The sequence below is a fragment of the Drosophila guanche genome, unplaced genomic scaffold (genome assembly GCF_900245975.1).
Source record: "Drosophila guanche unplaced genomic scaffold, DGUA_6, whole genome shotgun sequence".
Classification (NCBI taxonomy): Eukaryota; Metazoa; Arthropoda; class Insecta; order Diptera; family Drosophilidae; genus Drosophila; species Drosophila guanche.
Genome location: NW_022995749.1, coordinates 9,225 through 22,052, shown reverse-complemented (window position 1 = coordinate 22,052; position 12,828 = coordinate 9,225). Strand labels below are relative to the sequence as shown.

The following is a 12,828-nucleotide window of genomic DNA, read 5'->3' as shown; positions in this document are numbered from 1 at the left end:
AGTCCACAATCCAGCACAGCATGGAGCTCATCGGTTCAACTGTATTTCTGTCTGTCTGTCTGTCTCTCAGGTATGTCATCACCTCGCTCTGCGGTGCCGCCTGCCCCTGTCCCGATGTGGTTGTGGTGGTGCTCTTCTGGATCGGTTACTTCAATTCGACGCTGAATCCGCTTATCTATGCCTACTTTAATCGGGATTTCCGTGAGGCATTTCGCAATACGCTCGAGTGTGTGCTACCATGTCTGGAGAAGCGAAATCCTTACAATGCGTATTACGTCTAGACCGGATACCACGCCACAATCCCCCCCCTATTGAACAATGCCCCTGTTAGTGATATTTAATACTTGAGAAACTCGTAATACCAAAGAAAATAAGCAAGGAAAAACAAAAGGCGTTCCGTGCAAGCATCTCTAGCTGGCAAAATCCTTCGAGCTAAGCAATACTCAATGTGTGTTTCTGTATACGTGTAATTTTTCACTTAAGCAACGATAGGGAATTAAATTAAATTTATGTTCTGTGCGCCCCATTGGTGTGCGACTCTACTCGTGCACAGGGGAGAGCGGCGCGCTGACACCCAGAACTACACTAAACCTAAATATATAACTGTTGTTGTCTCAAGAACAAGATATACGTAAACATATTTAACATATACATACATACATATACGATATAGGAAAGTCAATCAATTGGAAAACCCGATGGCTTACACATAAGGATGAGACAAACTCCGGAGTTCAAGTTAAACACGATTATATTAAGGCAGCATCGATTGTCTCCTGGCGTTTCGAAGGGTTTACACTTTTTGCTGGAAATGTTTGATTACCAAATTCATAGTTGAATTATTGTCTAAAATGTTTGGGTTTATTATGAATGCTGCAAAGAGTCTCGGTAAGAGTCGCGTCCTAGCCCCAGGCCCCTTTAAAATTCAATCAAAATTTCCAAGAAAGAGTGTAAATACCCCATTAAGCATTAAGTATCATACATATAATACGTATAATCTAGGTATTTGAGTAATAGCAAACAAAATCTACATACTCGAATTAAAACGCAATTGAGAATTATATTATACAAATTATGCAATTCAAATTATGTAAAAATGGATAAAGGAAAGATAAAGGGTACGCGAAATGATTTGAATTTTCAAGCAGAATGACAATCTAACAACAAGTAAAAACAAAAAGAATCTTGAACTAAAAACAACAAAAACTGAAAACACTGACAAGCTGTAGAAAATTCGCTGTAAAATCGATTTAGTTGTACTTTTACTTGTATTTCAATTTGGTTGCCCGGGAATCCCCTCTCTTGAGTTGAGAAGACTTTTGTGATAGCAAAGGAAATTGATTGTATTTCTAGTTGAATTGGTTTACGTTCGTTGTCTAAGGTAAAGCATCCCGTACATAACGAGTACCCTAACGAGTGTCTATGTACATAGATGCTTATGTACAATGTATGTATATGATGTATGTGCGTGTGTATGTATGTATTTTCAATGTACTTGCTGAACTAAACTTATTGCATATTAAAGTGTGTAACTAAAGTGTTTTGAAAACAATTGGAAGAGTCGTGTGCACTCACTTACCCCACTCACTATGCGTGGCATTTATTTTTAGCATCGAAGAGAGCGCATCGCTGGTATATATAGAATGGTCATGCCGGCTGAGGCCGCATATGTCTTCCGATTTTGTCCGTCCGGTTGGTTGGTGCTTGGGTTAGTTTGCTCTCGCTCGCCGCCAAATGCCCAACAACGCCCGCATCGAGCACACGTCCGTGGAAGCGCACGAGGGGGAAGCCACTTGCCTGGCGTACTATAACCACCAGCTGTTCTCCGGTGGCGCCGATGGGAAAATCCGAGTGGGTATTACATGAACACTGTCCGCTGTCTTTGCTGGCTACATTTTGGCTAACCGCTTTGCAGATCTGGTCGGAATCGCTACAGCTGTTGGACACGGTGAACGCCCACGATGCGTACATCTACTGCATGTCCGTCAATGAGCAGGGGAAGCTCTACTCGAGCAGTTGCGACGGTCACGTGAAGTTCATGCTGCCGCCCTACGGGGATGCATCGGTGCAGGATCTCTTCCGCTGCGACGACTCCATCCAAGCCATGTACTGCGATGGATCTGTGCTCTACACGGGCGACGACAAGGGTGTGGTGACCACCTGGAGCAACGATCGGATGCTCTTCAAGTACAATCTGGTGGAGGAGGTCAAGTCACTGGCCGGCGAAGAGAGGCTGATCTATACGGTGCGTGATTTGGACGTGGTGGTGTCTCTGACGGTGGATGGCAAGTCCGGAAAGTACAGCAACAAGGCAGTAATACCCGGAAAGTCGCCCCTAACCCTCCTGGGACCCATGGTCGAGGGCAAGCGCAGCTTCATTGCCTTTCCCGATCGCACAGGAATGGGCCTGCAGCTGGTTAACAATTTGCCGCAGCAACAGTTTGCCCACATCTGGCAATTGCCGGTGAGTGAGTCCTCAACTCAAGATGTAATCGCTCCTTATGTGTTGTGAAATTGCTTGCAGAATTGCCACGAGTGGATTGTCAACAGCATTTGCGGCGACGACTGCCATTTGTACTCCGGAGGCTACGACAAACAGGTCAAAGGTTGGACCGATTTGGCCTCCCCACAGCCTCGTGCCCTGGGCCACGTCGAGGTGGGAAGTTGGGTGAATAGTATTTGCTGTGGCGACAACAATACCGTGTACATTGCGAGCAACGATGGATTTATTCGCTGTGCGAAATTTGTTTAGAAAATACGCGCGTGCTTGATGTGGTGCTGCCAGACCTTCGAAATAACATGTGCCTAGTAGCAGCACAAGCTGTTTTTTTTAATTAATACTAAATATACATTTTAATACCAGTAAAGTTTTAAACAACTTTTATTGAATTCTAACTTCATCTTATAAGCTAAGTTTCTGCTCCAGTCTGTGATCTAGCGAGTCGAAGGCCACCTGCGCCTCAATCCAGCGCGCCACGGAGAGCAGCAACTGTTCGTTGAGGCTGCGGCTCATCAGTTGCAGGCTCAGTGGAAGTCCCGCACTGGAGAGGCGTATGGGGATTGATACGGCAGGAATACCCGCCATGTTGGCTGGCTGTGTGCAGAAGTCCTGCATCGCACACTGATCCCGGTTGCTGAGCGAGGAGAAGTCCTTGTACAGAGGAGCTTCAGTAAGAGTCGTCGGTGTGAGGAGAATGTCTACACGGTCTTCCTTCGAAGAGGCCTCAAATACCTTTGAAAAGTCCTCGGCAATCAAGCGTCGCACACGCAGCGCCTTTTCAAAGTAGTGATCGTAGTTTTTGCGAAGCAGCAGAAAGTTTCCCGTCAGGATGCGCGTCTTGACCACATTGTTGAAGCCCTCGGCACGGGATTGTGCATACAACTGCTCTGTGCTGCGCTCGTCGGCAGCGCGGTGCCCATACTCGATGCCATCGTAGCGAGCCATGTTGCTGGCCACTTCACACTGGTTCAGGATCGAGTAGACGAATATGCTGGCTGCCGTATTGGGCAGGGAAACCTGCTGCACTGAGGCACCAGCGCACTCTAAGAGATCTGCCACCTTGGTCCACGTTTCCAGGACCTCAGCGGACAGTCCGTTGCAGTGATATTCCTTGGGAATTCCGATGCGCACCGTTCCCAGATCGATTCCATCAACTTCTGACAGTTGTATCTTTGTGAATGGCTGCTTAATGGTTGTAGAATCCTTCCCGTCCGGTCCAGCAACTGCATTCAAGACCTCAACGCAGTCGCTAACCGAGCGGGCGAAAATGCCCGGCACATCCATGGAGTTGACCAAGGGAATGAGTCCATGACGGGAGACCAGGCCATAGGTAGGTTTCAGACCCACAACACCGCAATACGAGGCAGGATTTCGAGTGGAACCGCCAGTGTCCGAACCAATGCCACTACAAAAAAAATATATATTCGGTATTAAAAATATACATGTAAGAAATACCAATGCAGTTATAAGAAAGATTGGCATCCGCTTGCACCAGCTGATTGCGTGTGGAAAACGGTCACTCTGCGCTGCTGTCAGAAAGTCGACCGAACGACGAAAACTTTATTATTTACGAAAATTGCAATTATATTTGCATTCTGAAGCGATGTCTGCGCTCTTTCGTGTAACCAGCCGTGCCGTGGCGCTCCAGCGCTCCCTGGTGGCCAACCAGGCGGCCACATTACGGGCATGCCGCAGCATAAAGACGTCGCCGAAGAAGGACGAGACAATCGCAGCCCCCGCCAGCGTAACAACAGAAGACTTTGCCAATCCCAGCCCCAAGAACTGGATGAGCTACGGCTTCGACTACAAGGAGGAAGCTGAGGATCGCAAGGCGACGAAAGCCACCTTCTTCGTTACCGTCACCCTGTGCCTGGTGTGGGGAACCTTCTTCTGGTCCTACTCACCCGACAGTCAGATGCGCAACTGGGCCCAGCGCGAGGGCTTCTTGGAGCTGCGCCGTCGCGAGCAGGCTGGCGTGGATTTGGTGAGCCCCGACTACGTGGACCCCGCAAGCATTTCGCTGCCATCGGACGAGGATCTCGCCAACACGGAAATTATCATCTAAACAATTAGTGCTCTATCCCTTAGTTTGTTATGTAATGAGTGCAGCTGGTGGCCACTGCCGAGCCGCGCGTTCTGCTCGTTAATAAAAATGCACCTTCCGGCGCGAACGAAGCTAGCAATGATGCCCGTGAGAAGTATTTCGTAGGAATAATCCCATTTTCGAGTTTAACATGTCGGCAATTGAGGTTAGGTGCAAGGTGAAAATTGTAAACAACCGAAAGAAGTTACTCACGCAAAGCACAAGCCAGCGGCCACAGCTGATGCAGATCCTCCCGAGCTGCCGCCCGCAATGCGCCAGTTGTCCTCTGTCAGATCCTCGCTCCAGATGTTCTTTGCGGGCCCATAAATGGAGTCCACTGTGCCGGCGCCCATTGCAAACTGGTCCATATTGGTCTTTCCGAGGAGCACAGCGCCGGCTTGGCGTAATCGGGAGCACACCGTCGCATCGTAGGGCGGCACAAAGTCCTGCAGCATGCTGGAAACCAAGAGGGCAGGCTGAGCAAGCTGTTTGTTTGAGAACATTCTTGCAAACCAACCGTGAGGCACAGGTAGTGTGCACATTCTTCGTGCAAAAGTTATCCTTAATGGCAATGGTGACACCATCCAGGCCACTGTTCGGCTGCTTCTTCTGGTAGCGTTGCTCCGACTCCAACGCCTGCTGTCGAGCCTCCTCTGGTGTGAGACGCACAAAGGCATTCAGCGTCTTTAGATTCACGGCATCCTCCAAAGCCTGTTCCGCCACCCGGCGCGGAGATAGCTGGCCATCGGCATAACTGGATGTCAACTGAAAAGTCTTGAAATAAAATAGTTCTGGCTATCCAATTAAAGCTGTGACCCACTTGTTTGATGCTCCACTGCAGATGTCGCCGCATTCTACTCAGAAAATCACCACAGCCGGCGGGAGACAAAAGTTTTATTCAAAATAGAACCAGGCGAAAAGAAGTCAACAAGAATTTATGTCTGTCTAGTAGCTGTTGATTGGTATTTTCTAACCGCTGTCTTATGGTCGCACTGCAGCAGTGCTGACATCTTGGCATATTAAAGGATTTATCTCTGGTTTTTAATAACATTAAACCTTAAAATTGTTTTAAAGAATGCTTTTTAAGTAAATTCAGTTATTATTATTGAATATTATATATGCATGGTCAGGAAATTATCGCACAATAAATAGACATTTTCAGCAATTTTCTGTTTTCAATCTAGCTTTATTATTACTCTGATTTTCTGCCAGCACTGCTCCTAAGACAGATGCTATTGATTAGAACGGCGATAAAATCCAGTCAAGCGCAATTATTACCCGGAAATCTTCCACGCCGACGCCATAACGTTAGATAATAGCAATCAATCATTACAAGCAAACGTCTGAAGAGCAAATTAATTGCAAAAGGGCGAGGCAGGAAGATGGCAAAGCTCGATGAACGAATTGGCTTCATTGGAGGCGGCAATATGGCTTTTGCCATTGGCAGCGGCCTCGTTAGCTGCGGCATTGTGAAGCCCAGCCAGGTGCTGGTCTCGGGCCCGCATATCGAGAACCTAGCCCGTTGGCGGGAGCTGGGAGCCGTCACCACCGACGAAAACTGCGAAGTTCTGGAGCACACAGACATTGTGTTCATTTGCGTCAAGCCGCACATCCTGGGACCCTGCGTCGCTCAGCTCAAATACAAGCATGTGCCGTCCGCGAAGGACGCCAGCAAGCTCATCGTTTCCGTGCTGGCGGGCACCACACTCAAGACCCTAGAGGAAAAGTTCGACTTTATCGAGAGTTCGGGCCTGAAGGTGATCCGCACGATGCCCAACACATCCATGCAGGTCGGCGAGGGCTGCACCGTGTACACGGGCAACTCTCGTGTCACTCACCAGGATCTGGAGAAGGTGCACCTAATGCTCAACGCACTGGGACTGGCGCAGCAGGTGCCGGAGCACATGATCGACGCCGTCACCGGCGTGGCTGGCTGTGGCCCAGCCTTTGTCTACACAATAATCGAGGCTCTGGCCGATGGTGGTGTCAAGCAGGGTGTTCCCCGTGCCATGGCTCTGCAGTTTGCAGCTCAGACCCTACTGGGCGCAGCCAAGACTGTTCTCATCACCGGCAAGCACCCGGCCGTGCTGCGCGATGAGGTGTGCTCACCCGGCGGCTCAACCATTGTGGGTGTGCACGAGCTGGAGAAGGGCAATCTCAGGTGAGGCAGTGGCACCCGGTTCGGAAATTACCCAACTACTAAGGTTCTTTCTCTGGGGCTTCTTGCAGGGCCACGCTCATAAATGCCGTGGAAAAGGCGACGCAACGCTCGGCCGAGCTGGGCAAGAAGTGAAGGAAGAGGCGTCTCCCCATGCTCTCTACGTACAGAATGCAGTTCCATTTCAGTTACAAACTTAATGTTGCTACTATAATTATGACTAATATAAACGTTTCACTTTATTCACGATCCTTCTTGCTGACATATTCGACGCACTTGGAGGGATCTGTGGGAAAGTATTCCTGGCATTTGGTCATCAATCGCTTCAGGCCCTGTATGTACTTGCGCTGCGTCTCGTCGTTCATCACGTGCGCCACGTTCTTGGAGAAGATCTTCTCGCGACCGGTTCTCGCATGGATGCCCACCATGGTGACACCAATGGGCCAGGGGGCATTGCCGATGGCCATCTCCAGGTAGGCATCGCTGGCAGTGATGTAGTTGCGGTTCAGCAGATGCTTGACAATGTCGCGCAGGCTGTCCAGGATGTCCTCGGGCAGCGTGTGGTGCTTCAGCTTGCGGAACAGCGGCTTCACGTACTCCTTCGTCTGCGTGTAGATCACACGCGTCATTTTCACCTTTGTGGACATAATCTCGTGCTTGCTGTAGGTCGCAATCTGGTCGTTCCACAGCTTGAGCAGGAAGGTGAGCAGCGTGATGATCACGTCCATGTCGTAGTCTTTGTTGCGACCCATCTTCTTGGCCATGGTCTGTATGCTCTCCCAGGAAACGGACTCATCGAGCTCGGCCAGGTCGGACTTCTTGTCCTCTTTGGCGGTGGGTGCGTTGGCGAACATCTCCTGCAGATAGGCGGCATCCACCTGCTCCATTGCCTCCTGGAAATCGTTGCGGAATCCCCGATTAGCCTCTGGCTGCGAAATCTCGCACTGTCGCAATCTGTCGAACGCCTCCGGCTCCGTCTCGCCGAATATGAGAATGGGTTCTCCGCGTTCCCGCAGACGCCGAATGACCTCTGTGCGCGGCAGTATGTTCTGTCCGTCGGCCACAAAACTGTAGGCACCCTCCGTGATCTGTCCCTGCGCCTCGACCGACTCCTGCTTCTTGTAGCCAACTTTTTGCAGCACTTCCTCCGTGTTCTTGGCGTTGAGGTCGCCTCGCTTGAAGTACTTTTTCTTGTCATCGATCAGCTGCTTATCCTCAAGTAGCTTCCGTTTACGGGCTATTTCTTTCTTTAATAGGTCCATGCTGCGTGAGGATTACAATTGTTTAATTCGAAAATTTGTAAACAAAGATGCACCCAGGGCGGAATCGATATAGTTTTGGTATTTATTCCACTAGTAAATGAAAATACCAGTATATTTACGGTGTATTTTCTACATGATATTGAATATTTCGGTATATTTCTGAGGGTTAGAAGAGTGTCTCAATAAATTAGCGGTCACACCGAATCAACATATTTACAATCGAAATTCGCAAATTTTTGACAAATTTTGGACAAAATGCCAAAGAAAATGGGTACCAACTCGAAGGCCGTGGAGGCGCGCGAGCGTAAGGAGAAGGAGCGCAAGGCGACCCAGGATAAGAAGGCCAAGGACGCCGAAGATCGTCTGTGGCATGACGATGACAAAAGTCTGGCCAAGAAGCAGCAGCGTCGTGAGGAAGAGGAGCGCAAGCGGGCGGAGGCAGCCAAGCGGAAGGCGGAGGCCAAGGCACTGCTGGACGAGGAGATGAGCTCCATCAGCACCCAGCGCAAGCAGCCGCTGGCCAAAATCAATCGACAGCAGATACTGGAGGAGGTGGAGAAGAAGCAGCGAAATCTCGATGCCATCAACGAGGCCAACAAGCCCGCCGCCACTCGCGTTGTGGTGCAGACCAATGTCATGGAGGAGAACCTCAATCGTTCACTCGCCGACACTGATGTAGCCAGCAACATTGACCAGGCGCTGGTTGTTCTCAGGTGAGTGTCATCAAAGTTTTCTTTCTTTTTTGGGTTTCCCTAAGGCTCTGGTTCAATTTCCCACAGTGTCAACGAGAGCGATGAGGACAAGCATCCCGAGAAGCGTATGCGCGCAGCCTACAAAACCTTTGAAGCCAACAATCTGCCTCGCATCAAAGCCGACAATCCCTCGCTACGCATGTCCCAGTGGAAGCAGCTGCTGATGAAGGAATGGAACAAGTCGCCCGACAATCCCTTCAACCAGGCACGCTAGCGGTCGGGCGACATGGCGACGAGTGTGCGTACTCTAGTGACTCTTTTGCTGCCGAGCAGCAAAGAAAAACCTTCGCAGGAATGAAACGCAGAATTTAATTTATACAAACTAACATTATTTATAAAGGTGAAGTCCCTAGTAAGATCTCGCTCCTTATGCAATAAAAGAACAACAAATGTAAGCAGAAGCAGGAGTGAAAATATTTAGACAGCTTTCCTTTGCTTATTTAATGACCAATTTTTATTGGCTGGACGGAACTTTGTGGCCCTGATCCGATTCCGGTTCCACGTTCGCCCTGTTGTGCTTATGAATGAAGTAATTACATTTATTGCTTTGATTGCTGTTGTCATTCCAACTTTTTACCCATCACTTTTTGTGTGCTGGTACGAAATAGAGAGAATAATAAGTGCTCTGTGCTTCCGCTTTCACTGCTGGCTACTTGCGAGTTTGGTGGCGTTTGGTGAACCACGAAAACATCCACAGACGAACACCTTTTGGGGCGTAAAGCGCAGACATCTCCAAATAAATGTACGTAACATCAGCAAGTTAAGTATGTGCTTAAATTTGATTTCATATAAGTCGCCTAATATTTGGTCTTAATTGAGCGATTTTCCAACATACATACATATATAAAGAGTGCCTTAGTTACTTTCTTCTGGCCAACTTTCATTTGGAGTCCAAAGAGCCTGCGATGGAGTACTGCGATACGAAGGAAGGAATTTGCAAAGCTCCTGCGGCACTTACATAGCAGATATACATAATTCTGTAATTTCTGTTATCTAAACCGTTATGAAATGCTAATGCTGTTGGGAATTTCTCTTATCATTAACCCACACATCGTTCATTTATTAACGGTTAGTGTTGGCGGTTTTATTACACATTCCAAAGATCACTCGGAAGCGCCTCGTAACGTCCCAGACTGCATGCAACAATTAAAATGTTCCACTGCAGCGAATTCGAATTTTAACAGTGGCTGTTAACCGTTTCCAACCGTTTCAGTTCCAACTGTCAGCTGGCTGTTCGCTGTTCGCTGCCAATGCCAATGCCAGTGCTTTCTTTTTAATAAAAAATTTCTTTTGTCGTCGCGCAACTTCATTCAAACCGGGACCGTCGAACGCAGCGGACGCGTCGTGGATCTCCTCCAACTCCAACAGAGACACCTTTGAGCAAATCGAAGACGCGAGAGAAATGTAAATGAAAGAAAATAATACCCATACCCATATTGAACCCCAAGGCATTGTGTGAGTTGTTGTGAGTGTTGTTTTTGCAGCTGAGAGAAAAGAAAAGTGCGAGACGTATTAGGAAAATTGAACGAATTGAAAATCAACGGAAATCGCAAAAGCAAAGAAGCAAGAAACGGGAATCGTGAGTGTCTCTCTCTCTCTCTGTCTCTCTTGTGTTTGTGACTGTGTGAACTTTATTGCTAAGTTCTTTTGTGCAAATAACACGATTAGCATCCAATCATAAGGATACCCATAGCTGATCAGCGTTACGAAGGGTAAGCCGGCGGTAGAAACGCTCCAAAGGGTTCTTGTCTGTCTTATAGGTTAAGCGGTTAGCAGTGCGTACTACAGTTAGAGCTAATTAGCATACCAACCCAACTCTGAGCAGAGACCGGCCCAGCTGCTGGTCACCAATGTGGAAATCGGGGCGAACCGAAGCAACCCGCACGACTGTACTGCACTGCACTCTGTCCGGGGCCACGTTTGTGGCTCAAGTCTTTTGTTGCAATCTGTGCTGTGTGTAGCCCTTTTTGCCGGCAGAACAGCAAAAACCTTGCTCAGTTTTTAGTTACAAACATAATTACGAGTACGAGTACGAGTACGAGTACGAGTATGTTGGCTGCTGCCACTGCTCTTCCGACTCCAAGTCTTTCCCGATCTCTCGCTGAGTCTTACTTTTCTGTTCATCAATTTTGGCTGACCTACAAATCGGGGACTACATGTTAATTGATGTTTATTTCCTCCTCTCACTAGAATGACATTCCCCATGCTTTTGGCCACATATTGTCAGGTTCATTGACCATCGATGGCAGTGCAAGATTTTTGTGTAATGATTTTCCTTAATTAATTCAAACTTTGCATGTGCTTTGATGGGCTTGCATGTTGAGGAGATTATTATGCATTCGACTGGAGATTATTCAATACACAGACCAAGAGCTAACGAGATTAATTGGCCGTTAGTTAATTTATTACTTTCACAATAGGTCGGCGCAGATCGCTCCCAATAGGAGACCACTGCCCGCCGTCTGATTTATAGCCATTGGCATTGGCAGCGACCCAAATTGGCAATTGTTAGCGAAGAAGAACCGAGAGAGCAGAACTTGGAGCAGAACTTGGAGCCAACCCATTTATTTGTTGGCATGCGCGGGCGCACCACCCCCCTACCCGCCTGCCCCGCTATTGCAATTGCATTAACCGACAGCTCAGCCGACTGAGCCAAAAAGCCAAGTGACCATAAAAGAGCTGCTTGTAAAGCAGCAGCAATAACGGTTTGCGGTGGGCCTGGCCTAAACCGAATTACCTACAAGATCTACAAGTGATGTACGCAATGCCATGTAGGGGGGTACGGGAATGCCGTCTGGCTTCCTTAGCTGGTAGGAAGTCACACTCTGGCTCCAAAAACGCACTGACAGCCTTGAAAGATTTATTGGCTGCACCGCAGATGGAACGCAGAGCAGCAGCAGCATCGTGAGTTGATTCTTTAAATGGCAGCCCAGATCCCCATCCCCATTGGATCAATCACCGTTATCTTGGCTGACCAAATGCATCTTTTTGGGCACTTTCCTTTTTATTTGAGAGGCTCGTGCCTGCCTGTCTTGTCTGTTGGCTTTTGCTTTGGCTTTGGCTTCCAGCTTAAGCTCCAACTTGGCCACGGCTGTCATTCAACGCTTTTCGCACATTTTCCTTCAATCTATCAGCAGTTTCCATTTGATATCTGCGAACACTTTAATAATAGCTGCAAATTTGTATTGAAACTCTTCTCGTATGAGCGCCTGCCGTGTGCAATGCATAATTTATCTCGCTTTTATGCCATAAGTGGTTGTGCATTTTCGAGACTAGACTCGACTCGAGTCGACTTCATCAAAACTAATCAAATAAATGCAACGAAACATTCAAGTTTTTCCCTCCAATGGCCACACACACTCGACTTGAACTTCACACTCTGCCGCGGAGGCAGCCTGGAAATTTCACCATTTCTCTTTGAAGAACTTACGAGAGAGAGAGAGAGAGAGAGAGAGAGAGAGAGAGACTTCGTATTATAATTAAGATTTCAAGCACGCTGCCTTGACTTTCATTGCCATTTCTTAGACCCTCCGTCTGCCGTCGATTTCGGTTTATTGATTTTGGTTTGATTTTGGATTTTGTTTCTGCTTTCGGTAAGGAACCCTAACCGATTTGGCCAATGGGGTTATACATTTCCATATGCTAATACCCCCGCTTAGCATGTAGGTGTCACTTTCTTTCCCGGCCCCGCTCTGTGTGAGTGCGGAAATCCGATTGGGGCGCTGAGCTCCCCACGGGAATGTGCTCGCAAATTTCATGTGATTGCAACACTCGAGTGATTCATGAACGCCCCAACACACGGTCCAAGGTGTGCGCACATCTGGCCAACAGCAAACCATTCAACATCGCCGCAAGAGATCAGCTTATGGCCGATTACGCACCTTAAAAAGTGAAATTTCTGTTGTTTCTCTCTCTTGTCTTTTGCCAACAAAATGCAAATTAATTTGTATGACTAAGATTTGATTTGCCCATGAAAATGAATACCTTTGTCCACCGTTCAACTTGGGAAACTTGCTGCAGGTTGAAAATGCCTCTCGGTCTCCGAGATTCGAATCGGCCCCCCTCCCCCCCCC

General features: G+C 48.1%; 7 protein-coding genes across 10 annotated transcripts in view; 5 read left to right on the top strand and 2 right to left on the bottom strand.

The window, feature by feature from the left end:
* Positions 1–1,095, top strand: part of LOC117585752 (octopamine receptor beta-3R) — a 34,701-nt gene extending 33,606 nt beyond the window's left edge. For all 3 annotated transcript variants that reach the window (XM_034275405.1, XM_034275406.1, XM_034275404.1), the window contains one exon: positions 71–1,095. In XM_034275405.1, the coding sequence (XP_034131296.1) occupies positions 71–281 (211 nt within the window). In that variant the 3' untranslated portion in view covers positions 282–1,095. The remainder of the gene's footprint in view (positions 1–70) is intronic.
* A 117-nt stretch (positions 1,096–1,212) lies between these two features.
* Positions 1,213–2,791, top strand: LOC117585755. 2 transcript variants are annotated; one of them, XM_034275410.1, is made up of 4 exons: positions 1,213–1,381; positions 1,611–1,851; positions 1,916–2,464; positions 2,525–2,791. In XM_034275410.1, the coding sequence occupies exons 2-4, from the start codon at positions 1,735–1,737 to the stop codon at positions 2,750–2,752; spliced, it is 894 nt and encodes a 297-aa protein (XP_034131301.1). In that variant the 5' UTR covers positions 1,213–1,381; positions 1,611–1,734; the 3' UTR covers positions 2,753–2,791. The 2 variants fall into 2 exon arrangements, with proteins under 2 accessions (XP_034131301.1, XP_034131302.1); XM_034275411.1 differs by lacking the exon at positions 1,213–1,381 and having other exon boundaries at positions 1,749–1,855.
* A 64-nt stretch (positions 2,792–2,855) lies between these two features.
* Positions 2,856–5,539, bottom strand: LOC117585753 (glutamyl-tRNA(Gln) amidotransferase subunit A, mitochondrial). The gene is made up of 4 exons (XM_034275407.1): positions 5,404–5,539; positions 5,101–5,348; positions 4,797–5,039; positions 2,856–3,905 (listed from the first exon to the last, which is right to left on the bottom strand). The coding sequence occupies exons 1-4, from the start codon at positions 5,434–5,436 to the stop codon at positions 2,903–2,905; spliced, it is 1,527 nt and encodes a 508-aa protein (XP_034131298.1). The 5' UTR covers positions 5,437–5,539; the 3' UTR covers positions 2,856–2,902.
* LOC117585757 (NADH dehydrogenase [ubiquinone] 1 beta subcomplex subunit 11, mitochondrial) lies at positions 4,004–4,686 on the top strand. Its single transcript, XM_034275413.1, has one exon. The coding sequence runs from the start codon at positions 4,104–4,106 to the stop codon at positions 4,563–4,565; it is 462 nt and encodes a 153-aa protein (XP_034131304.1). The 5' UTR covers positions 4,004–4,103; the 3' UTR covers positions 4,566–4,686.
* Positions 5,540–5,755: 216 nt separating the features above from the next.
* Positions 5,756–6,990, top strand: LOC117585756 (pyrroline-5-carboxylate reductase). Its single transcript, XM_034275412.1, has 2 exons — positions 5,756–6,744; positions 6,813–6,990. The coding sequence occupies exons 1-2, from the start codon at positions 5,966–5,968 to the stop codon at positions 6,874–6,876; spliced, it is 843 nt and encodes a 280-aa protein (XP_034131303.1). The 5' UTR covers positions 5,756–5,965; the 3' UTR covers positions 6,877–6,990.
* On the bottom strand, positions 6,951–8,067 carry LOC117585754 (pre-mRNA-splicing factor 18). Its single transcript, XM_034275409.1, has one exon. It carries the CDS (start codon positions 8,001–8,003, stop codon positions 6,981–6,983), a length of 1,023 nt encoding a protein of 340 aa, XP_034131300.1. The 5' UTR covers positions 8,004–8,067; the 3' UTR covers positions 6,951–6,980.
* Positions 8,068–8,194: 127 nt separating this feature from the next.
* On the top strand, positions 8,195–9,073 carry LOC117585758 (coiled-coil domain-containing protein 124). Its single transcript, XM_034275414.1, has 2 exons — positions 8,195–8,716; positions 8,783–9,073. Exons 1-2 carry the CDS (start codon positions 8,259–8,261, stop codon positions 8,967–8,969), a joined length of 645 nt encoding a protein of 214 aa, XP_034131305.1. The 5' UTR covers positions 8,195–8,258; the 3' UTR covers positions 8,970–9,073.
* Positions 9,074–12,828: the final 3,755 nt, after the last annotated feature.

Bases quoted from the DNA above. Each gene is read 5' to 3' on its own strand.
- LOC117585755 (XM_034275410.1), top strand. From the start codon at position 1,735: ATGCCCAACAACGCCCGCATCGAGCACACGTCCGTGGAAGCGCACGAG. The intron at 1,852-1,915 runs GTGGGTATTACA...ACCGCTTTGCAG, and splicing joins GCGCCGATGGGAAAATCCGA to ATCTGGTCGGAATCGCTACA. The intron at 2,465-2,524 runs GTGAGTGAGTCC...AATTGCTTGCAG, and splicing joins CCCACATCTGGCAATTGCCG to AATTGCCACGAGTGGATTGT.
- LOC117585757 (XM_034275413.1), top strand. From the start codon at position 4,104: ATGTCTGCGCTCTTTCGTGTAACCAGCCGTGCCGTGGCGCTCCAGCGC.
- LOC117585753 (XM_034275407.1), bottom strand. From the start codon at position 5,436: ATGCGGCGACATCTGCAGTGGAGCATCAAACAA. The intron at 5,349-5,403 runs GTGGGTCACAGC...AAGACTTTTCAG, and splicing joins TGCAGTGGAGCATCAAACAA to TTGACATCCAGTTATGCCGA. The intron at 5,040-5,100 runs GTTGGTTTGCAA...CTTGGTTTCCAG, and splicing joins CACACTACCTGTGCCTCACG to CATGCTGCAGGACTTTGTGC.
- LOC117585756 (XM_034275412.1), top strand. From the start codon at position 5,966: ATGGCAAAGCTCGATGAACGAATTGGCTTCATTGGAGGCGGCAATATG. The intron at 6,745-6,812 runs GTGAGGCAGTGG...GGCTTCTTGCAG, and splicing joins CTGGAGAAGGGCAATCTCAG to GGCCACGCTCATAAATGCCG.
- LOC117585754 (XM_034275409.1), bottom strand. From the start codon at position 8,003: ATGGACCTATTAAAGAAAGAAATAGCCCGTAAACGGAAGCTACTTGAG.
- LOC117585758 (XM_034275414.1), top strand. From the start codon at position 8,259: ATGCCAAAGAAAATGGGTACCAACTCGAAGGCCGTGGAGGCGCGCGAG. The intron at 8,717-8,782 runs GTGAGTGTCATC...AATTTCCCACAG, and splicing joins CAGGCGCTGGTTGTTCTCAG to TGTCAACGAGAGCGATGAGG.